General features: G+C 44.2%; 1 protein-coding gene across 1 annotated transcript; it reads left to right on the forward strand.

Annotated features, from left to right (window-relative positions):
• The first annotated feature begins 755 nt into the window (after positions 1-755).
• PPP1R26 (protein phosphatase 1 regulatory subunit 26) lies at positions 756-25952 on the forward strand. Its single transcript, XM_075185737.1, has 5 exons — positions 756-899; positions 3499-6933; positions 18602-18710; positions 19527-19609; positions 25057-25952. The coding sequence occupies exons 2-4, from the start codon at positions 3554-3556 to the stop codon at positions 19569-19571; spliced, it is 3534 nt and encodes a 1177-aa protein (XP_075041838.1). The 5' UTR covers positions 756-899; positions 3499-3553; the 3' UTR covers positions 19572-19609; positions 25057-25952.
• The last annotated feature ends 31 nt before the right edge of the window (positions 25953-25983 follow it).

Consider the following 25983-nt stretch of genomic DNA (forward strand, 5'->3'; position numbering starts at 1 on the left):
TGTGATTGTACACACAGAAGGAGATGTGATTGTATACACACAGCATATGTGATTGTGTACATACAGCAGATGTGATTGCACACATACAGATGTGATTGTGTACATACAGCAGATGTGATTGCACACATACAGATGTGATTGCACACACAGCAGATGTGATTGTACACACACAGCAGATGTGATTGTGTACATACAGCAGATGTGATTGCACACATACAGATGTGATTGTGTACATACAGCAGATGTGATTGCACACATACAGATGTGATTGCACACACAGCAGATGTGATTGTACACACACAGCAGATGTGATTGTGTACATACAGCAGATGTGATTGCACACATACAGATGTGATTGTGTACATACAGCAGATGTGATTGCACACATACAGATGTGATTGTGTACATACAGCAGATGTGATTGCACACATACAGCAGATGTGATTGCACACATACAGCAGATGTGATTGCACACATACAGATGTGATTGCACACATACAGCAGATGTGATTGCACACACACTATATGATTGCACACACACAGCAGATGTGATTGCACACACACAACAGATATGATTGCACACTTACAGATGTGATTGCACACATACAGATGTGATTGCACACACACAGCAGATGTGATTGCACACACCAGACCACGTGACGGTCACGCCGCTGTTTACATGAGGCTGCTGGGAGTGACAGGCATCTCCATGGTAACAGTGACGCGGTGACGCAGTGCGCGCTCCGGGCAGTACGTGCTCGTCCCCGCGGTCAGGCAGAGTGTGGTGCGAAGCTGCAGCCGGTGCTCGGTGATATCCGGGGTTGTCAGGACGCTCCATGACCGGGGATGGATCCCGTCATCTCACCCTGCGCCGGGCATGGGCCGGGGCCGCCCCACAGGTGAGGAGCGGGAGCCGGGCTGGCTGTGTCCTCCCCGGGCCTGTGTGCTGAGTGCGGCCCGGCTGCAGAGTCAGAGGTCCGGGGATCCTGGGGAGGAGAGGGCGGGGACATACATACACACACACCCTGATCCTACGGCTAGAGGGCTGCTGCCTGATCCAGAGCTGCACAACTACTGCACACAGCTCTGCTACACAACTACACACCCTGATCCTACGGCCAGAGGGCTGCTGCCTGATCCAGAGCTGCACAACTACTGCACACAGCTCTGCTACACAACTACACACCCTGATCCAGAGCTACACAACTACTGCACACAGCTCTGCTACACAACTACACACCCTGATCCTACGGCCAGAGGGCTGCTGCCTGATCCAGAGCTGCACAACTACTGCACACAGCTCTGCTACACAACTACACACCCTGATCCAGAGCTACACAACTACTGCACACAGCTCTGCTACACAACTACACACCCTGATCCTACGGCCAGAGGGCTGCTGCCTGATCCCACGGCCACACACTCTGCCTGATACACAACTATACACCCTGATCCCACGGCCACAGCGCTGCTGTACGACACACACACAGCTGCCTGATACACAACTACTGCACACACAGTTCTGCTACACAACCCCACACCCTAAACTGCCTTCTGCACACATTGCCTTCTCCATGTATACACAACAACACACCCTGCACTGACTACTACACACAATTTTGCTACACACGGCACTACCTGATACACAACTATATGATCTTCAGCTGCACAGAGTGCTCTGCAACACAACCTGCACACAGCTCTTCTACACACACTACATCATCTGATCTGTCTCTAGTCCTGTATATAGAGTTCTGTCTGTTACACAACTTGCAGTCTGATCTGCACCTACACACTGTACTGCCTGTTACACAAGTATTACTACACTGCATTGTCTGATCCATTGCTACCCTTACACACACACACACACACACACACACACACACTCTGCATGTTATACAACTATTACACACTATGCTGGCTGATCTGCACCTGTTGCACACACAACTCTGCTACGCACACTACACAGCCGGATGCATCTACATGACCAGCCTCACACACTCTGCTGTCTTATGCAAGAGAAATACACTGCTATACACCTTACATTGATTAGCAGCACTTGCACCTTAACACACACACATTGTTTCATTGCACAGAATAGTTGTTTGGTCTTCCCACACTTCTGTGTCTTATTTAGAAACCACCGAATGAGCTCCTCTGTAATTGATACCATTGTCCATATTACCTTCTTATATGTAGTTTAGGGCAATAAGGATAGTGTCAGGTTTTGTCCTCTGTAGTTTGTATGACGCACGTGCTGATTTATAGTCCGGTCTGTCTGTGTGTGTGTTAGTGACTTTTTGACTGTAAGCCCCAATGGGGCAGGAACTGATGTGAGTTCTCTGTACAGCGCTGCGGAATTAGTGGTGCTATATAAATAGACGATGAGTTTGTGCACAGTATAGCTATATTGGGATACGCTCACCTGCCAACATCACTGATCTCTAACAAGTGCTGATTTCCCTTAACAACATGCTGTCAAGCCAGGAAAGCGTGAGGCTGGCTTTAGTAGAGTGATGGGTAACCTGATACACTTTATGGGCGGTCCACTAACCTTCAAAGGGCTCCCACATCACCCTTATCCTCAGTAATAAGGTAAACCAGTACATTTAGTCAAAGAAAGAGACACCTATCTGTAATAACATCAGCTGGCGATTTAACCAAGTTTTACACAGGGAGGGGGGTTGGGCGCTATGGTCCATCATTGGTTTAATGGGTGAGTTTTATCTTGGAAACAAATATACTAAAAATACAAACTACTTTTTACATTTGGAACTGCCGAATGTAGCAGTCGGCTTTACCTTGTATCTAGGGGGTAGGTGAATTTATAAAATTATTACATGGTAGATTTGTTTTTCTGTCTAGTCTCTGGGGTTTATTCAGCCATTCACTTTGCAGCGGTAAAAAGATTCTATAAATGAATATAATTGCTCTAATGAAAGGTTTGTTTCTGTGTGTGCTGTAGTTTCTTTTTGGATTATTAACCACCCCGCACTTGGCAGATTATTGGTCAGACTTCTGTTTGTTGGGGAGGCACGGGCCATGTGGTTGTGCTAGACACTAATATCCAAGATTGCTGTGGTTTTCTTCTGTATTACTCTGCTTGTATTTAAAGTACAATGTACTTATTTCATAATAAAACTTGCTTACTGTTATCATCATAAATAGATCAGATTTTAACACGGATTTATGGTATCGCCACTCACTCCATCTCCGCTTCTTCACCTGTGTTGCATCCTGTCTTTACACTGTGCTGAATATATGGGAGGGTCTTTAGCTGTAATGAAGAGGGGGTAATAATCTTTATTTTAACAGGGCAGCAGTGCAATGTCTGTGTAACACTGAACATAGTCCTTCATAAACCAATTTAGAGATCATTAAATAACTTTTTACCGACTAGTAAACTATTCCCCCCCCCCCCCCCAATAAATAATCTGAGCTTAGGTTGTATTACTGCCCTGAATTCCTGTATTTATCTCATTCTTTTTGTTTTCCTAGGATGTGAAAGCTTCCTGTGCTGCTCACGTTGTAGACAACAGCGCTCTCTGCTAGAATGTTCCTTGTGAATGTCCCTCCTCGGGCAGCTTTTCAAACACAATGGACACAGTTCGGACTCAACGCAGCTCGTAGAGTACCCGACTCTCTCCCTCAGCCGGCTCAGATCGCCAATATTCCTATAACTACCAATGTGGAGGGCATTCTAGACGTTCAGCAGAATGTTGAACCTTCTCTACCTGTGACCATTGAATATGAGCGTATTATGCAGAAGAACAGAAAGGGGGAGCTTAGCATTGACAGAGGACTGAAATCTAGTGCTGCACTGTTTAAAGGGCACCCACGGGAAAAGGCCACGCTTATTGTCCCGCAGCAGTTCAAAGACAACAAAGAAGAAAGCTCTGAGCTTGGAACCCTTGCTCTGGATTCTGATAGTGATGATTCTGTAGACAGAGATATCGAAGAAGCTATTCAGGAGTACTTAAAAAACAGAAGTAACACAGCCCCATCGGCCGACACAGGGAAGAGCCCAAGCACTAGTGACAGTAACGCAGACAAGCTAAAAGCTGTTCAGAATAATGCCCCGGTGAAGAAGTCCCCTGTGAAAATGGTCACTTCAACTAATGTCTGTGACACCTTCACGCTGCAGGGCCAGCCCAGGTGCTCCTCACCGGATAGTGAGGACAGCGATGACTCTTTTGAGCAAAGCATCAATGATGAAATTGAGCAATTTCTAATCGAGAAAAAGCTGCAAAACAGTGCAAATGAAGCCAGTGCCAGCAAGAACACTGCCCAGAGCAAGGCAACTGTGAAACCAAAGCAAAATCTCATCAAGGCCGTTGAAAGACAAAGTCTCAAGCAAGGGATTAAGGGGCTAGCTGGCAAGCCGCTTTCTGAAAGTTGTAATCTGCAGTCTAAAAATCCTCCCAAACCAAAAGCTGAAAGTTTGAAAACAAAATTGTGCCTCAAACCTGTGTCGGATACACTTAAACAGCAGAAGGAAGCTGCCTCGCGGCAATGTGTAGATCTCTCTGACTCCAGCAGTGACGATGGAATCGAGGAAGCAATTCAACTCTACCAGCTGGAAAAAAGCCGATTAGAAGGAAGTCTTAACGCTGCTCCCAGGACCTCACCAGAGAAGGAAGCAAAAGGCACCGTTATTACAACATCAAATTTCACTCACTGCCTGGATGATACTTGTTCTCCTGAATCTCCGAAAAAGACAGACTACAGAAAAAGAAAACTGTCGAGCAGCAAAACCACCGCGTCCCAAGACTCCACGAGTTGTCATCCTCTCACAAGTAAAAGGACATTTAATCTTGGAGATGACAGGAACCCAACATGCGAGGTTGGAGTACAAGCGACACGTAGGGCTGAAACAGCAGCTGAGCTAATGTGCGCTGAAGCAATACTTGACATTTCTAAAGCAATTTTGCCTTCCAAACCAGAAAGTACTTTTACGGCTTCACAAGAACTGCCGTCTGCTCAACCAGCCTCTTCATATGTCAGTGATAGCTCGGTTGACAGCGACGACAGCATTGAGCAAGAGATAAGAACGTTTTTGGCTCGTAAGGCTCACACGGAGAGCCTGGGTACATCTACATTGTTAAAGGAGTCGAGGCCTGAACAGAGTAAACAGCAGTCTCTTTCTCTGCCACAGAAAGGGAAATTAAATGATGTTGCTTTGCAAAAAGACTTGACGGGGAAAGGTGGAGAGGTTGAAAATACATCTTTGAATGTTGATACCCGTTCACTAAACACTACCTTATCCCCAAGTAAAAACTTGCTGGACAAAAGTATAAAGATTACCATGGATAAACGATGCCAGTCATTGGATGCCAAGCATCAACTTTTCCAGGCCGTAGAAAGTCTTGAGTCATCTCCCGGGTTAAGTGGCTGCAAACGAAAGATGTATATGAAAATGAGAAGTTTTTGCAGCGGCGATAAGAGCAGCTCTTTGGACAGTGATGAAGATCTAGATTCGGCTATTAAGGACCTCTTGCGGTCAAAGAGAAAATGTAAAAAGAGACCAAAAGATGGTAGACCGCAGTGTAAGAAAAAGGTCAGATTTGGCGAGACCACGACCAGGCCGTTAGAGACATTTTTTGGCGGCAGTGTGCAAAATGATGGCAGCCCTAAAGCTCCTATTGTCAAGACCTGCCTAGTGAACTCTAATGACCCAAAAGAAAATTTAAGGAAGTCCAAAACCAATGTGAAATTGAAAGAAGAGAAAAAAAGCATTGTGGGAAATACGGATTTGCCGTCCTCTACCGAGTCTAAACCAACTTGTGCCTCTGACAAGTCTGTGAAATCGAGCAGTGCCTTTCCCGATGTCCAGGACAGCAGCTCTGTGGACAGCGATGACAGCATTGAGCAAGAAATCAGGAAATTCCTGGCCGAGCGCGCTCGGGAGTCTGCAGAACTTTCCGCCACACAAAAGACACCCGTCGCTATTACTACTCCAAACATCGCAAAGGTGGACGTTTCTCCGGCCTGCTTGAGCAATCCTCCACCTGTAAAGCAAGAACCCAGAGTTTTGTCTCGTTCTGTGACTGAGACGATACTTCAAAAAGTCAGAGAGAAAAACAGGTCTGCTGCACCCTTGCTGCCGCCAGCGGTGATACAGCGGGTGTGCGGTTATAAAGACGGCTTACCGCAAGTTGGACGGTTACACCAACAACCTGCAGACTTGTCCAAGGGAACCCCTCCCCTACGTAGTGTAATTGTCAAGAGAGGGTGTGTGGTCGAGCAAAACCGGATCATAAGACCAATCGAAAAGGCTCCTGGAGGAGTGGTTGTAAAAACTGGATTAAACGGTTCACAAGGGAATATCCCCGTTTCTGGAAACTTTGTTGCAGGTCTTAAATACATTTCAGGAACTGAGCAGCAACTCCTTTTAAACATAGGGAAGTCGGGCGCTGCCAGGGTAGCGACTGAAATTTACAATCCTGGAGGAACTATCACACAGTTGGGAAGCTGCCAAGCGGTCCAGAAAAAAACACTGATTTTAGAACAGCCTAAAGCTGTACAAGCCCCTACTTTCTCTCTCGGTGCCCCCGTGGTCCGTCCGGCTTTGTATGTTGTAACAACTAAAGTGGTTCAGGACTCTTCCAGCTCGTTATGTCTCCCCATCAACACTGCAGCCTATGACTCTGGTTTAAACTTAATGAGCATTCAGTACTGTCACGGTCAGGTACCCTCACACACATCAACATGTTCCGCTCCATTTTCCTTTCAGCAAAGCAGAAGCAGTGAAACCACGGGGAATACCCCGGGCAAGGCAGGAGAGGTCTCAGCCCTCAATACCAAAGCAAGAGAAGTTCTAGGAGGAGACGGCAGGTTATGTAATCTTAATGAGAAAGCAGCAGCGGAGGATTTAGAGGCAGCCTGTAGTAGCAATGTGAGGACCAGCGACAGCTCAGTGCAGAGAGATAAGGTGTAAGTACTTCAGTCATAGCTGTATAGGACCACTGTAAATAGTTTTTGAAGACTGTTGTAGGGCTTAAGCAAATAAGGGCCTTTTTATTACGGCCGGTGTACACTCGTTTCCAAAGGAATTAGTCACATTATTTTTTTTTGAAGCAATACATAACTCTTGTGTTTTATGCTGTTCAGCGCACACTTGTCACACCTCCAGGGTACTGTGTGTCCCGCCTGTTCATGAAGGAAGATTTGCATATTATTACATATAATTGCCAATTGTGGGTGGTATTTTGTTTGTTTTTTTTTACTTTTTTTGCATTTTAATCTTAAAGTTTTAAAAGTGGAATTTTTCTCCTTCCCTTACATCACTATGTCCCCTAGTGTTTTACATTGTAATAGGACTTCTTTGCCTCTTCTAAAGTCTAGTGTGTTCCCCATATAGCTTTAATAGGCTGTCCTACTACCAGTGTCACCTTATGGTAAGACGCATCTTCTATTCGGACGTGCTTATTTGAAATCTGGAGGTTGACCAAAGTACTTTATGTATATTTTTAGGTTCTTGGTTAATATTAAGATAGACACTGAGAAAAAAGTTCCTCCCATGAACCCCCATACACAGTATGATCAGGCCTAAGTAGCTAAAATTCAGTGTTGGACAAAAAGTTCCAAACATTTTTAGTTTACCTCTTGACCTCTGAGCAGTTTCATTACCGAGGGCTGTCATCTGTCTTTTGGGCTGAACCGGTATTGGACAATGTAGACTAAACCATTCACTGAAAATTGGTGACATCACTGAGGTGCTATTTTAATGGGCTGCAATCGTGTAATTATTGGTTCAGCCACAAACGGCTGCCGTCACCCTGGGTAGAAGATGGGGCACATTTTAAACTAAATCGTTTTCTCTAGAACACTGAAGAAATTCAGACTACGGTGGTGAACATTCCAGAGAATTGTATTTTTGTTAAGTTAGATATCATGTAAATATAGCAGTTTGGTTATACTCGTTTTACTTGATTTTATTTTTAATGCCCTTTCGGCACTTGAAGGATTTACTTTCCACTGCTTTTTAACGTAATGTTTTGTTTTTAAGTGTTGCATTCACACATTTATTTTGTTTTTATTTGTGTGTTTTTAGAATCTTCCCCCAAACCTCTCTGCTCTTATCTGCCCTTTTACAAGCATGGAGGCAGAATTTAGCAGTGATAACATTGTTCTCTGTAGACTTTGTAAATGATGTAAAGATAATTTCTTTTTTTTTTTCTTTTTAAAAATCCTTTGAAAGATTTGCATTAAAATCCCTGTATCTTGTGACTGCGAAGGGTGGACATCTTGCCTTTATTTAGAGGGAACGCCTCTTGTATTCTCACGCAGTTTTATTAGGAAAACCTACATTTTGCTGTATTCATTGTTCTAATACGCCATCTTTTCAGGTTTTAGATTTGTTTGTAATTCTAATCTGTATTTGGCGCAGTCTATAAAAACTTTGCTTTGTTTTCATTCATTTTACATCACTCGAATCCTTTTGTCCCTCCATATCTTAAGAAATCAATGTTACTGGCTGTATGAGAGTTTTTCATAAAATCTTTTACTAGCGCAAGCTTTATTCCAGGTTGGTGGCTTGTGAGCATTGCAGGGTATTGTAGTACATCCAGGACTACAAAGGAAGAGAAGTATTAGAACACGAGGATATGTACTGACACTGGGGGGAAGAGAAGTATTAGAACACGAGGACATGCACTGACACTGGGGGAAATGGGTTCAGAGGAAACTACTTCACAGAAAGGGTAGTTGATACGTGGAGTAGCCCCCCGTCAGAGGTGGTAGAGGATAATACAGTACAGCAATTTAAATAAATATGCTTGGGATAGACCTAAGGATATTCTTACAAAGAACTAAGGATCAAGTAGGGTTTGAGGCTACCATAGGTTAAAAAATGGTCAGAATAGATGGGCCAAGCGGTTCTTATCTGCTGACAAATTCTGTGTTTCTGTAGAAATGACACCTAAAAATTAGGTGCCTGCAGTGATTGGTTCAGGTGCGTTGCCTGCATTGCTCCTGGTGCCATTGTTCCCATATATTGTCAGACCTTGGGATGTGTTATACTAGATTTACAGTTATAGCTGAGCGTAAGCTAATCTGTTATGGGTTGAGCAACTCAAAGTGTATTTCCATAAAAATGAAAACCTTGGCAGACAGGAAGTGGCTGTGCATAACAAAAATGGCTCCCCAGCCATCAATTCCTAACTTTGTGAACTATCTATGGCCCCATCAGTTCCTGTAATATCTGTATATGTTAGTGGTCGCTCTGCTCCGTTGTTCAGCTTGTACATTGAAGTGTGGCAGCCACGTATCACTATGTATGACATAATCACTTGTGTGATGTGTCCGCACCTGGCCTGTATGTCGGAGAGGGCGTCACTGTACCCACATAAATGGGGATACGGCATTAAACATTTAAGATAATCTATAGAACGTATTTAATGACCAAGCTTATTCTAAAGGTGATTTTCTAATCCAGACTTCTACAGTATAGCAGGATTTGTCCCTGCGCATGAGGCTGGCTGTAGGTGATGGTGACTGACACTCTCCTAATGGTGATCCGGCTGAGTGTAGGAGAGAGCCAGAGCCTGAATGTCACTATAAGGAGTCGTAGAAGGACTTCGGCTGCTGAAAGTAGCCCAAAAACGTTTTTTTAGATCCCTTTGTTAAATGAGCTGCTCTCGTGCGATGTAGAACTACTGTGACCGCAGCATCTGAATAAAGACTGAAAGTAGAAGTAGTTGGACATGGTCGAACTTTTACTAGACCAACGTGCACATTGTGTGTGGCGGCAGTAAACAACGACATAGGCAGGTCCTATAGACTTTCATTTAGTCTACACAATATCTTTCGATGAAGGTGGAAATAACCCTTAACTTCTATCCATAGTAAACTACGTTTCATATAAAATTGAGTGGAATTTGGCGCCGTAAGCAGGTAAACCCCAAGTTCAAAAACTATTTCATTCAGTTATGTCTGTTGGCTGCTCGTCTATATCCATAGGTTCCCCTGGCCAATAAAATACGAGCAGAGACAGACAGGCCCATCAGTCAACGTCCAACCGCATTTACCAATGTGTTCCATCATTTTCATCAAGTTATTATTGGAATCCTATTTGGGCCCACACAAACTTAATGTCTTTGCGACTGATTACCCGTGTTATGGAGTCGCTGGGGATCGAGCGCACAATGTCAGCGTCTGACTGTAACATCGGAGAGACTCAGTGAATGAGATCTTATCTTGTTAGACTCCAACCACTCACGGCTGTTTTATAGCAGGTTCCACTTATCGTAAAAGAAAAACAAAATCTCTCTTCCCTTTATAAGGCAGTTTTAAGGACTAAAAAATAAAACGTGTTGACTTCTTTTATCACGACTAGCACACATCAATCCAGTCTAATAAATTTCATGTATTTTCTCTCCGTATTTGGGGGAGGACTGCCTGTTTTTCTGTCCCCCCAAAAAACAACGGACAATTCACTTATGTGGAGGGGAAGATCGCCTTCCAGGGCACTGAGCTAATGATTGACGATCAGTCCAGCGTCAATGCATCAACACAAACATTGGGCTGTAATTGAGCCTGTACTAACCATTCGTCTCTGAATGTCAGAACAGGTCTTTTTACTCCTAAAGTAATTTACTGACCCAGTGCTGCCATATTTTCATGAAAGTACAGTGGCCCTAATTCCTGGCTTGAGTCAATACTGTTAGCAGCAATGAATTTAATATACTTATTTTAGCTATTCACCTAGCACAAAATATAAAAACAGACAATCAAAGTAAATCTGTCTCTGTTTCAAGCTATTTTCTTTCCATTTAGAGAGCGAGCACCGTGGCAGCTTCCAGTTAGGAAAAGCTGAACTCACTCAACTGATAAGTCAGTATATATTCCCCATTTATCCTTTCTACATGGATTATTATTTAAAGGAAAAAAAAAAGTTAATTCTTTCAGTTTGGGTGTTCTTTAACATATCTCTAATTAACCATTTTAATTAACATTCCGTTGTTATCTGATCTGCTTTGCCTGTTGTGTTATAATTTGCTGTTCCTAAACAATCAAGGCGTTTCACATGATTGACAGGTTTGCCGCAAGCAGCGATCTGTGCTAGAATGCACGTTTATCAGACAGTCGTTCTGGGGAATACAGCCTATCTCTGATACGTTGTGTTGTGGCTCACAGCGCGTTTCTGTGACATTTACCTTTTCTTTGCAAATCAATATGGAAATTGAGTCATCACCCAGTTTTATTTCTCTTTTCCCTCCTTTGTTTTAAAATGTTTAATTTTTTTTCTTTTTAATAATCGGAAACTCTGTAATGGAAGGATTGTAACTTATTGTGTACATAGGGGCTGACTTTGCTGTGCATTGCCAGTTCTCACAATGCTCTGTTTTTCTTTTCTTTCCAGATGTTTGTTATTAACAGATAAAAGAATATTTGTGTGCAGGGTGTACACTTAATAAAACTTTAAGATTTATTTCTGTTTACTTTGATCTGTGGAGAAGTTAATGGGGAGATCAGAAGCAAGTTCCATCGATTCCCTCTGTATTAAAGAGGAGCAGGACACAATAAAACATCCGGCATAACACGCTTCCGAGTCCTTAGAAATACGTTACGTCACTAGCTGTGAGGAGAGGGCAGACGGTGGGATTATATACATTCACGCCTGTTTCTAACTCGCAAGAAACAGACAAATAGTAATTGGAACGGGTTTTATGTGTGGTTAATCTTATGGCCTACGACCACTTAGATGAGCTTTTAGAACAGATAGGGTAGAGATCTTCCCCTATAGCAGCCGCCTTTTCCGTAGAGCGTTATATGCTAATAGGTACTCAGATGCTCCCAGGTCTTAGGCTCAGAGTAGTAAAAGCTCATCAAAGATGGCTGCAGCGCAGGTGGAATCGGGAGCGCTTGAGCGGATGGTCAGAGGCAGGCCGAGGTCAGGGTCAGAGGCAAATAGTGGAGTCCAGTATACAAGCCAAACGGTCAGGGCAACTAGCAGTGGTTCAGAGTACAGGCAGAAGGTCATACACAGAAAAGCAATTCCAAGGTTTACACTAACACAGCAAAGGAGCAGGTAAGCAAACTGAGCATCAGAACGCTATAACCGGCAGGGAGGCTAAGTCCTCCCTGCCTTAAATACTGATACTGGCCAATCAGGGCTTTGCCCTGTAAACACCCCCAGGCAGTGGTGATTAAATTAAAAGCAGCTTAATCAGCCCGCAGGCTTGGAGATGCGTGCACGGCTGTCCTAGCAACGGGCGGGCCGAATCCAGGAAGTGACGTCCCGGTCGTCATGGAGATGCCAGGTGGAGGCGGAAGAGAGTGGCGGTGGTGCCCGCGGCTCCTGACAGTTAATGGGTTTCATTCAACACATTTTTATTCCAGGGTCACAGGTTGTAGTGTTTTATTCTTCTATAACTTAATGCACAAAATGTTAATTGGTTTATTTTTAAAGCAAATTTGGAAAAGACTCGTTGGCGCTGAATGATGGTATGTGTCAAATTGTCTTCGGAGAGAGCCGCTAAAAATATTTATAAATGTAAAAGTCATGATGCCTCTGCCGAACTTCAGATTTTCGACATTCTGTTTAAATTTGCTGGGTGCTAGGGTGTAAGCTCCTGTTTGACAAACTTCAATAATTGTAAGTCTGTGTGTATATATAAATGTATATGTACATATGTGTGTGTGTGTGTGTGTATATATATATATATATATATATATATATAACACCAAATTGGTCAGAGATGGCCAGTCTGTTATTGTGTGACTTGAACAAGGTGGAGGATTACACAGTAGTGAAAACAACATCTGGTGAGTGTGAGACACCCAGCGGCCGTCCACTTGGTTTTGGCCAATCCTCCCGATACGAGAGCCCCATTGCGTTGCCTCCACCTCACGTGCACAAGAGAAACACTGACCGGAAGTCATTAGCAAGACCATCCAGCTGGTGGCTGGAGAGCAGTATGGAGTGTTTAGAGGATCTTGGTCTGTACAAGGTTGAGATATTTTATTTACCAAATCGGAGACTTTCCACAATAGATGTTTAATCTGCTGCTTTCAAAACTATTTTACATATGAGGACATAACAATCATCTAATCCTGTTAGGCTGCCGGGCCGATAAACTTGCAGAACAGTTGGTGGAGGTCTTCACCTATAGCAGCCGCCTTTCCCGTAGAGCTTTATGCGCTCACAGGTACTCAGATGCCCCCAGGACTTAACTCCTAGCGTAGTGCAAGTTTGTCTAACAACACCGCAGCGACAGGTCAGAGGAGGCTGCGTAGGTGGTAACGGATGGTCAGACGTAAGCCGAGGTCAGGGGTCACAAGCAGTTAGAATTGGCAAATAACAAGCCAACGGGTCAGGGTCACAGACAAACAGGCGCAGGGCCCAAGGTACAGACAAGGGTCACAACAGCAGATCAGGCAAATAGATATCCAAGAGCAGGTCAGCACAGGACTGGAACGCTATAACCGGCAGGGAGGCCCTCCCTCCCTTAAATACTAATGGTAGTCAATCAGGGCTTTGCCCTGTAGTTATCCCCAGGTCCTAGTTAATTAGCCCGCTGGCTATAGGAATTTCAGCGCATGCGCCCGGCTGCCCTGTATTGCTGGGGCGTGCTGCCGTTGCCCCAGCAACGGTCTGGCCGAGAACCCGGAAGTGATGAGGAGCAGTGAGTTGCGGCGTTGCCCACAGCCGCCGCGGCTCCTAACAAATCCTCACCAAGCCATAAAATGTAATCTTTTGTATATATTAAAACAAATGATAAGCCAACATGAAGCAGCCATGTATGAAAAATAAAGTACACCTACTGCAATTAAGGAAGGTCATTTGAGCCCAGTTTGGTTGAGTGTGATTCATTATGTATTCATCAGGAAACGCTTACATCTCTGTATAAAAGCAGAACCTTTAGCAGTGTGGTTTGCAGCATTCAGGTTTGTGTTACCACCATAGCAAAGATAAAACACATTTGCAATGATCTCAGGGAAGCGAATGTTGCTGCTCTTAAGTGTGGAAAAGGTTAAAAGACCAATTTGTTGTCCGTCTACAGTGAGAACGATCATTTAAATGAAGAAAATTGAAGACAGTTGTCCATCATCCTACAGTGTTCAAGCTCCAAGCCGTTGCCAACATGGTAAATGCTACATGTCCTGAGACGACGATCAGATAAAGACTGAACAGAAGCATGGCCGAAATTTGCAACAGGACAATGGTTCTAAGCACACCAGCAAATAAATGGCCAAGTCCAGACCTCAACCCCATTAAAATGCTGTGTTGGTACCTTAAGAGCTGGCCATGAGCATATGGTCTCCAACATCAACAGAAGCAGTGCTATAAATGACTCCAATATGTTGTATAATAACTTGTACAGAAAATTATTACTTTGTTATTATTGCTAAAGGTGGTTCTACAAGCCCCTGAATCAAGGGATGTACTTACTTTGACATGCTGGCCATTTTTTTTGTTGAATAAATAATGACAAAGTAACATTTTTATGTGTTATTTGTCACATGAAATAATTTTTATGAAATTTTAGGACTTGGTGAGGACTGGATGATTGTTAATTATGTCCTGATCTGTAAAAGTACAGATTTGAAAGCGGATGCACTTTCTTTGTCACATGACTATATTGTTAAGAGGTATTTCTACAATCGTCTTTTTACATGAAAACTAGTGATGAACTTAATCTCTTTTTTAATATAAGGGGAAACTTTTAAAAAAACCTTGTGTTAGAAGCATGGTCTTAATCCCTCCCTGCAGCACAGTGTACTATGCATTATTGAGGATTCATATTATTGTTGCTTTGTAAGACTCCACAGAGCAGGATATTGGGGACAAAAGCATATATGAAAGAAGGACATACAACATAAAATAGATGCAGAGGAGTTTACAGGGTAGGTAGCAAGGGGAAAGGTTAGAGCTGAAACAAGAAACGAGTGTGGTTCAGTTTGGGATATTAGTGCGGGTGGGTGTAGAGTTGGTGTGAGGGTGTACCAGTGTGATTAGTATAGGTGGGAGTAGGGTAGGTGTGAGGGTGTAGCAGTGTGATTAGTATAGGTGGGAGTAAGGTAGGTGTGAGAGTGTACCAGTGTGATTAGTATAGGTGGGTATGAGGGTGTAGCAGTGTGATTAGTATAGGTGGGAGTAGGGTAGGTGTGAGGATGTACCAGTGTGATTAGTATAGGTGGGAGTAGGGTAGGTGTGAGGGTGTACCAGTGTGATTAGTATAGGTGGGTATGAGGGTGTACCAGTGTGATTAGTATAGGTGGGAGTAGGGTAGGTGTGAGTGTGTACCAGTGTGATTAGTATAGGTGGGAGTAGGGTAGGTGTGAGGGTGTACCAGTGTGATTAGTATAGGTGGGTATGAGGGTGTACCAGTGTGATTAGTATAGGTGGGAGTAGGGTAGGTGTGAGTGTGTACCAGTGTGATTAGTATAGGTGGGTGTGAGTGTGTACCAGTGTGATTAGTATAGGTGGGTGTAGTATAGGTTGGAGTAAGGTAGGTGTGAGTGTGTACCATTGTGAGGAGTACTGGGGGAGCAGGGTAGGTGTGAGGGTGTATTAGTGGGAGTAGTACAGGTGAGAGTAGGGTAGGTGTGAGGGTGTACCAGTGTGATTAGTATAGGTGGGTATGAGGGTGTACCAGTGTGATTAGTATATGTGGGAGTAGGGTAGGTGTGAGTGTGTACCAGTGTGATTAGTATAGGTGGGTGTGAGTGTGTACCAGTGTGATTAGTATAGGTGGGTGTAGTATAGGTTGGAGTAAGGTAGGTGTGAGTGTGTACCATTGTGAGGAGTACTGGGGGAGCAGGGTAGGTGTGAGGGTGTATTAGTGGGAGTAGTACAGGTGAGAGTAGGGTAGGTGTGAGGGTGTACCAGTGTGATTAGTATAGGTGGGTATGAGGGTGTACCAGTGTGATTAGTATATGTGGGAGTAGGGTAGGTGTGAGTGTGTACCAGTGTGATTAGTATAGGTGGGTGTGAGTGTGTACCAGTGTGATTAGTATAGGTGGGTGTAGTATAGGTTGGAGTAAGGTAGGTGTGAGTGTGTACCATTGTGAGGAGTACTGGGGGAGCAGGGTAGGTGGGAGGGTGTATTAGTGGGAGTAGTACAGGTGAGAGTAGGGTAGGTGTGAGGGTGTACCAGTGTGATTAATACAGGTGGGTGTAGGGTAGGTGTGAGGGTGTACCAGTGTGATTAGTATAGGTGGGTGTAGGGTAGGTGTGAGAGTGTACCAGTGTGATTAGTATAGGTGGGTGTAGTACAGATGGGAGTAGGGTAGGAGTGAGGGTGTACTAGTGGGAGTAGTACAGGTGAGTGTATGGTAGGTGTGAGTGTGTAGCAGTGAGATTAGTACAGGTGGTAGTAGGGTAGGTGTGAGGGTGTTCTAGTGGGAGTAGTACAGGTGAGAGTAGGGTAGATGTGAGGGTGTACCAATGTGTGTAGCACAGGTGGGATTAGGCTAAATTTGAAGGTGTGTCAGTGTGTGTAGTATAGGCGTGAGGGTTTACCAATGTGAGTAGTTAAGGTGTGAGGCTGTACCAGTGAGTATTATAGGTTGTAGAAGTATAGATGTGAGGGAGTACCAGTGCATGTAGTATAGGTGTGAGGGTGTACCAGTGTGATTAGTACCGGTGGGTGTAGGGTAGGTGTGAGGGTGTACCAGTGTGATTAGTACAGGTGGGTGTAGGGTAGGTGTGAGGGTGTACTAGTGGGAGTAGGGTAGGTGTGAGGGTGTACCAGTGTGATTAGTACCGGTGGGTGTAGGGTAGGTGTGAGGGTGTACTAGTGGGAGTAGGGTAGGTGTGAGGGTGTACCAGTGTGATTAGTACAGGTGGGTGTAGGGTAGGTGTGAGGGTGTACCAGTATGAGTAGTACAGGTGGGATTAGGCTAAATTTGAAGGTGTGCCAGTGTGATTAGTACAGGTGGGTGTAGGGTAGGTGTGAGGGTGTACCAGTGTGATTAGTACAGGTGGGTGTAGGGTAGGTGTGAGGGTGTACTAGTGGGAGTAGGGTAGGTGTGAGGGTGTACCAGTGTGATTAGTACAGGTGGGTGTAGGGTAGGTGTGAGGGTGTACCAGTGTGATTAGTACAGGTGGGTGTAGGGTAGGTGTGAGGGTGTACTAGTGGGAGTAGGGTAGGTGTGAGGGTGTACCAGTGTGATTAGTACAGGTGGGTGTAGGGTAGGTGTAAGGGTGTACTAGTGGGAGTAGGGTAGGTGTGAGGGTGTACCAGTGTGAATAGTACAGGTGGGTGTAGGGTAGGTGTGAGGGTGTACCAGTGTGATTAGTACAGGTGGGTGTAGGGTAGGTGTGAGGGTGTACTAGTGGGAGTAGGGTAGGTGTGAGGGTGTACCAGTGTGATTAGTACAGGTGGGTGTAGGGTAGGTGTGAGGGTGTACCAGTGTGATTAGTACAGGTGGGTGTAGGGTAGGTGTGAGGGTGTACCAGTGTGATTAGTACAGGTGGGTGTAGGGTAGGTGTGAGGGTGTACCAGTGTGATTAGTACAGGTGGGTGTAGGGTAGGTGTGAGGGTGTACCAGTATGAGTAGTACAGGTGGGATTAGTCTAAGTTTGAAGTTGTGCCAGTGTGTGTAGCCAGGGTGTACCAATTTGAGTAGTGTAGGTGTGGGGCTGTACCAAAGTTAGTATTTTTCCCCAGTAAACAACCATCTAACTAAGCTGGAAACATTGGACAAGGGACCACATTTTTTCACAAAATTACTTAGTCAACACGGGAGCTTGAAAGTTTTTACATGGAGCTGATTGGGCGGCTGCCACTCCTTGTCCAATCAGCTGTGTCGTCAACCTTACTATGTAGGCAGTTTGCTTTCAGTCTTCTGGATATATCCATGAAAGAACTGCCCATCACTGGGGCATCCATATCTCAGGAACTGCAAGGATACAATACCCAGTATTACTACTCATATTAGTTAGGGGTCGGGAGATTTATTGAACAATTATTTTTGGCTAGAGATTCTCTTGTGTTGCACTGTGTGATGTTTATATATGATCCTGGTGGTGCGGTTAAACTTTGAAATCCTATTATTCAAGCTTCAGAACCCTAGAGACATTAGAATACATGTACTGTAGCAACATGGGAATACCGATGCCATGTAGTCTGCCTTAAGACTGGAATTCCCCTGCAAGGTTGGAGGTATTGGGAGCATAATATTGTCAATGAAATTATTTCTTTCTAAACATCGTTCATAATTATAGCAAAATAAAATGTGTATTAGAAAAGAACTGTGGCCACAAATTGCTTTTATATGATCATAACTACAGAAAAACAAAAGATTATACTAAACATGTTTTCATACCATTTACTGTTAGCCCCCTGTAGTGTTATCGGCATCCTGTAAAATACTACGAGAGGAGACAGATTGAGCTAACATTTTAGAGAATTGAAAAGAAAGATGGTGTCTGGCAGGGTAGTGTGAAACAAAGTGAAATTGTTACATGACTTCCTTCCTGTTGTAAGCAGTTTCCTCATTAAACTTAAAGATACAGCTGTGTAAGTATGTTATTATATTAGGATATGTAGCTGCACTGGTCATAGACACAGGTCATGTGATTACCTTGTCATTCTGTGTCGGATCCCTCCTATAATTGCTGCTGACGTCACTGTGTTATTTCCACTTCCAGACGAAGATCAATTGATCCAGGTTGGACAGTGCAGCCTTATATATCGCTCACTCCTGACGAAATCTGTAAACGCTCTTATTCCAGTAGAAGGACTTATATGGCTTTTAAGGTATTTTCTGTTCTCTAACAAGGTATCTTTACGTTTTTTATTATATAATTCATGCTGTTATCTTTCCATTGTAATGAGTACCCAAACTACATAGACTGACAAATGGCAGCTGCTTGTATACACTGGCCAGATAACTTACGTGGGCTCAAAACATCTGGGAGCAAATGTATCAAGCTGAGAGTTTTCCGGCGGGTTTGATAAACCAATCAGATTCTAGCTATCATTTATTAGTACATTCTACAAAATGATAGCTAGAATCTGATTGGTTGCTATAGGCAACATCTTCACTTTTCAAACCCGCCGGCAAACTCTCAGCTTGATACATTTTCTCCCCTGATTGGGTTTGCTCAGATTCGGGTTGGGAAATCTGACCCTAGACTGACCACAATACAGTGCGCTGTCGGCCTCACTGCTGAACAACTGGTTCTGTGCTCTGCGGTCATCCACACATGTTTAACTACCCCTGACTGGCCCATTCGTTAGGTTGGTAGGATTGTTTAATGTCTAACAAAGAGATAAAAATTGAGGTGCATTGAACTAATTATGACATTGCAGAGGAAACGCCAAATATTCTCATTTAATTTAATGCCGTACAGTGCTAAGTGCTGAAAGTCTTCTGCTTCTGATGTTTGGTTGAACAACATTGTCGTGCTTCTGCCCAGTCTAAAAGTAAAAGTTGTAATTACCGCATTGCTTACGGAATCCCCGTGTGACTCGTTAGCTCAACGTGCACATCAAATAATTATTCCTCTGACAGTTCCCCAAGTACAACTAATTGGAAATATTATTAAAGTTTTGAAAATATTCTTTTGTTAGGACAAGGACCTAAGTACCCATCACAAAAAGGTCAGACGGTGCTGAGTTGCTGGAGACTTGAGGTTAAGCTGTCACCAGAGAAGGTGAGGTAATGCGATGTCCTGATGGCAGAATCAGGCTGCATATTCTTATAAATGAATGTTTTACATTTACTACTTGTCACAGAACCACATCTATAGTGGAGACGGCATGTGAAATAGCGCTACCAGGAGACGGATCACGATGAAGCGCAAGGCGCTCTCAGGAATGCATGTCCTCAGTTCCTGCATTCCTGAGAGCGTCTCGCGCTTCATCGCAGTCTGTCTCCTGGTTGCGCTATTTCACATGCTGTTTTTTTGTGATGAAAGACACCACTGCTCTGGACATCCCCTTTAATGTAGTTTTGTGAATGCTATTCATAATTATTTTATGTAAGGAATTTTATATTTTGCAGTCCTTTCACACCGTGGGCTCCACTTCACCCACACCTCCAGGCCTGGGGGGGCTCCTCCTTTTACCCCACTAAACATTCACAGTTCTGCCAAGTGTCCCATCACACAACCTATAGGTTGATGTACATGCTATCTGGATTTTCAATCCATTCTCTCTGTGTGTTGCGTTGATTTATCATCCTCTGGATCACCCCAATAATTCCTTCTCTGCCTGTCTCCCTCATGCCGTGCTCTGATATCCCCACTATCATCTGGGGTTCTTTCAACAACTCCATTATCCATATTTTACTTCTGCCTCCAAACCTCTCTCTCTGACCTCTTCTCTCGGCCTCTCCCCGTGGGCTGACTCTTCGACTCATCAGGATGACTACTTGATCTTGTTCTCCCCAGACTCAGTTCCTGATTGTCCTCTCACAGACCATCACCCGATCACTGGCAAACTGTCCTCCAGCACTTTAACCTCTTTGCACTCTACCCAACCTCCTCATACCTGCAGTATTCTCTGTTCTGTTCATCTTCCACAACCTTTCACCACTCTCCATATCCTCCTCTCACGATCTGACAGTACTGCTTCTTAAAGTTGAGGTGCGCAGAAAGAAAGACAGTTACTAATATTGGTGCACAACAAGCGTTAAAATATTAAAACATACAATTTATTGATATACATTAAAATTCTTGGATCTGTTGCTTTACAGAATAAAACCAGAAAAAATAAAACAATAAAAGAATTGTGAAAATAAAATAGGTGTATTAAAATGTGTTACTGTGTGTTCTTATTTCTCCTTATAATAAATGTTTCTTTTAGTGAAGCAAAATTCATATTACCACTGATTGGAGAATTGCAACAATTTCTCTGTATCCACTTTAATCTGCTGGTACTAAGTTTCTCTCCTCAGTTTGGGTATTTACTCACCATTTATTTATAATGTGAGACAACTGCAACAATACTTTCTGTATCTATCTCACTCGCTGGCTACTTAGTTGCTCTCCACATAGTGTTTGTTACAAAGCTACAATGCTGTGATAGAGGAATTAAAATAGGTGTTATCATTTACTTGCTGAATTGTTGATAAATGATCCCCTTAGATTTGATTGACCCATAAACTGTCTGTTTATTTTTTTCAATTAGTATTATTCCTTCTATAACAACTAACCGGGGTAATACAGGCTCAGTTTTAATATTATCTATCCTCTGTCTGTTCCCTTTTTGGTCATACCTTAATGGCCTCTATCACTCTTTTATCTGACTGTAGGTAAAACACTGTCTAGCTTCATAACTTGGAGATTCGTGCACGCAGCAAACATCAATGCGCGTTTCTTCGAAGCCTTAACAGTGAAACGCGTGTTGCTGCATTTGACACTGTTAACTGCTCGCTTCTCATATAAACGCTTTATTTCCTAGGTTTTCAGGACACTGTCCTATCATCCTACTTAATAAAAAGCTCTTTTAGTGTTTGATTCTCTGGATACACCTCCTATCCTCTTCATCCATCAGTTAGAGTACTACAAGGCTCAGTAGTACACCCTATTCTATTGCAAAACCAAAAGGATTTTTTGGATGACTGATTCTGTGGATGACACCCCTGCAATTTCATTGTGGATGTCCTGGTATCAACTCAAAATCAATTGTTGAAAAACTGAGCTAATCTTCCCATGAGTCCACAGAAGCCGCCTATGTCATATCCTTCTGGTCCTGTTGAGAACACGACATTGAACCCTACCCCTCACACTCACTGCCTTGGTGTCATCCATGACTCAGAACTGTCATATATTCCCCACATCCATTCTATATCCAAATCCTGTATACATTTTTCATACATTTATTCTATAAAACTCTGTGTATTAAATTAAGCTGTGGTTATGTAACATAACCCTTCGCTGTATGTGAGTTGTATGTTTTTATTACTTTAAGATGTGTTTATTACATTAGTTGGACCTGTTTAGTTCTTGTGAGCGGCCCCCAGCTGTCTGCCAGGGTCCGCATGGGGCCCGATGATGAGATTTCTTCTCTGACAACAGCTGCTGAGCTGAGGGTTGTATCAGAGCTGTAAGGAGAAGAGACGCAGCTGAGCAGTTCTTGGTGTTACAGATATAGTAACTCCCCACTTCCTGCTAGATGATGGGTCACTGAGCGGGGCCAGGCAGCTGGGGGCTTACCAGCAGGGCATTGCAGAGACTTGTAGTTCCACATCAGCCAGAGAGTCACAAGTAGCTTAACCCGCTATTAAAACATTTTTACATTTATGTATTTCTTAAAAGCACAACGGTTATGTTGTACAGCACAGTGGTTAGCATTGCTGGCTCACAGCGCTGGGGTCATTGGTTCCATTCTTACTATGGCCCTATTATGTGTGTGTGTGTGTGTGTGTGTGTGTGTGTCACCCTCTGCAACAATGTAGAGTGCTTTGGGTCCTCTTGTGAGGATGTTGCTACATAGATAATTGTTATTATGTATACAGCATATTGTTAACATTTATTGAAGAAATGCAGAGACAAAAAAAAACAATACAACATTTTCCAACATCAAACAAAAAATGTTTCCACTGTTTTTAGTAAAATTGGGGTGGGGGCAGGTACGTACCCCCACACAGACGTACATACACCCCCACACAGACGTACATACACCCCCACACAGACGTACATACACCCCCAGACACACAGACGTACATACACCCACACACACAGACGTACATACACCCCCACACAGACGTACATACATCCCCACACAGACGTACATACACCCCCACACAGACGTACATACACCCCCACACACGGACGTACATACACCCACACACACGGACGTACATACACCCCCACACAGACGTACATACACCCCCACACAGACGTACATACACCCACACACACGGACGTACATACACCCCCACACAGACGTACATACACCCCCACACAGACGTACATACACCCACACACACGGACGTACATACACCCACACACAGACGTACATACACCCCCACACACAGACGTACATACACCCCCACACAGACGTACATACACCCCCACACAGACGTACATACACCCACACACACGGACGTACATACACCCACGCACAGAGGTACATACACCCCCACACAGACATACATACACCCACACACAGACGTACATACACCCCCACACACGGACATACATACACCCACACACAGACGTACATACACCCACACACAGACGTACATACACCCACACACACTGACGTACATACACCCACACACACTGACGTACATACACCCACACACACAGACGTACATACACCCACGCACAGAGGTACATACACCCACACACACAGACGTACATACACCCACACACACAGACGTACATACACCCACACACACAGACGTACATACACCCACGCACAGAGGTACATACACCCACACACACAGACGTACATACACCCCCACACACAGACGTACATACACCCACGCACAGAGGTACATACACCCACACACACAGACGTACATACACCCACACACACAGACGTACATACACCCACACACACAGACGTACATACACCCACACACAGACGTACATACACCCACACACACAGACGTACATACACCCACACACACAGACGTACATACACCCACACACACAGACGTACATACACCCACACACACAGACGTACATACACCCACACACAGACGTACATACACACACAGACATACATACACCCACACACACGGACGTACATACACCCACACACAGACGTACATACACCCACACACAGACGTACATACACCCCCACACAGACGTACATACACCCCCACACAGACGTACATACACCCACACACTGACGTACATACACCCCCACACACTGACGTACATACACCCCCACACACAGACGTACATACACCCCCACACACAGACGTACATACACCCCCACGCACAGACGTACATACACCCCCACGCACAGACGTACATACACCCACACACAGACGTACATACACCCACACACACTGACGTACATACACCCACGCACAGAGGTACATACACCCACACACACAGACGTACATACACCCACACGCACAGACGTACATACACCCACACGCACAGACGTACATACACCCCCACGCACAGACGTACATACACCCCCACGCACAGACGTACATACACCCACACGCACAGACGTACATACACCCACACACAGACGTACATACACCCGCACACACAGACGTACATACACCCGCACACACAGACGTACATACACCCGCACACACAGACGTACATACACCCGCACACACAGACGTACATACACCCGCACACACAGACGTACATACACCCGCACACACAGACGTACATACACCCCCACACAGACGTACATACACCCACACACACAGACGTACATACACCCGCACACACAGACGTACATACACCCGCACACACAGACGTACATACACCCGCACACACAGACGTACATACACCCACACACACAGACGTACATACACCCGCACACACAGACGTACATACACCCCCACACAGACGTACATACACCCACACACAGTTGTACATACACCCCCACACACAGACGTACATACACCCACACACAGACGTACATACATAAACGCACAGACGTACATACACAGACATACATACACCCACACACACAGACATACATACAACCACACATACAGACAGAAGCCAATTAACCTACCTATATGTTTTTAGATAGTGGCAGTAAACCCATGCAAACACAGGGAGAACATACAAACTCCACACAGATCGTGCTTGGGTTGGACATGGCTGCAGGGCTGTAAGGTAGCAATGCTAACCACGATGCCACCCATTGATGGTCCACCTTATATTCACAGGGTCTAACTTGAGGTCTCTCAGGTGGATAGAGAAGTCCCCATAATACCTCAGCTCCTGGTAGCTGCACTATATGAAATAATTTGTTTATGGCATTAATCTATGTTTATCTAAGTGACCAGCGGTCTAACCATGGATATATATTGTGTACATGATACAATGTCGTCATTCAGGGGCAGCGCAGGACAATCTCTGTTCCATCTGGTGCTTCCACTGCCTGACATCCGGCAGGAAATAGGACTTATATCAATTTATGTTGTGTTGTTTGTCTTTCTCTCCAGGAACAGACTATAAATGATTAAGCGCTGACCTGCGTCCAATCAGCCATCGCGATCACTCCTTTGTTCCAGATGAAAGTTACACCGCTTTTGTTTTTGTGCCTAGCAATGATGTGTAAATGTGAGACAGAACCATTTCCTCCCCAATAATTTCACAAAGATATTAACATTTGCATAACAAGTGTTTTGGTAGAAATCAGAATTACTTTTCTTGTTCTCCTCGTTTTCTGGTGACGCAGATATTACAGATGTCCGAGGAGAATGATTGTTCTGTATTGTCTCTTATAGTGTAAATCTTCAATTGCTACAATGTATCCAGTTCTCTTCCCCTCCTTTATAATATGTTGTCTTTATACTATTTCAGGATATTAATCATAGTTCTACCAAACCTTACGTTTCTTGTGATTGCCATTTACAGATGTGAGCTCTCATTGTCATGTTTCCTTTCACGTGTATTTGTTTTGCAATATGTAGGTTTTTATTCGCTTTGATGGGTCAGTCAGATCCCAGAGACTAGGTTATCAGTGTGCCTAAAGAACTAGCCCTAGTACCTAACACTTAGTAGTCATTTCTGCAGATGATCTTTGATGTATGTCTCCCCTGGCTCCATAAAAGATTCTACTGGCTCCTAGATTTCCCTTAATGACTCCTATGTTATCTTTTCCACCCACGAACCTCGTCCAGAAGACACCCAACATTGGAATCCTCTGAAGTAGATTGAATCTGTCTAAATCTTGTGTGTCAGTTGACCTCCTATTTGCCAAATCTGCTCACGTATCCAATTGATTGGTTAATAAGGCAGACCCCAACCCATAATTTCTAAGAGGGCTCAATATTTCAGATTTTGGGGGGTCCTACACCACGGGATCCTTGTGGGTGGGTGAGGGTCATTTTTGTCACAAGACAATATTAGGGGAATTAAGAGATACA

The sequence above is a fragment of the Mixophyes fleayi genome, chromosome 9 (genome assembly GCF_038048845.1).
Source record: "Mixophyes fleayi isolate aMixFle1 chromosome 9, aMixFle1.hap1, whole genome shotgun sequence".
Classification (NCBI taxonomy): Eukaryota; Metazoa; Chordata; class Amphibia; order Anura; family Limnodynastidae; genus Mixophyes; species Mixophyes fleayi.

Coding starts and splice junctions, on each gene's coding strand:
- PPP1R26 (XM_075185737.1), top strand. CDS start 3,554: ATGTTCCTTGTGAATGTCCCTCCTCGGGCAGCTTTTCAAACACAATGG. Junction 6,934..18,601: donor TCAGTGCAGAGAGATAAGGT/GTAAGTACTTCA, acceptor TTCCACTTCCAG/ACGAAGATCAATTGATCCAG. Junction 18,711..19,526: donor GGACTTATATGGCTTTTAAG/GTATTTTCTGTT, acceptor TTCTTTTGTTAG/GACAAGGACCTAAGTACCCA.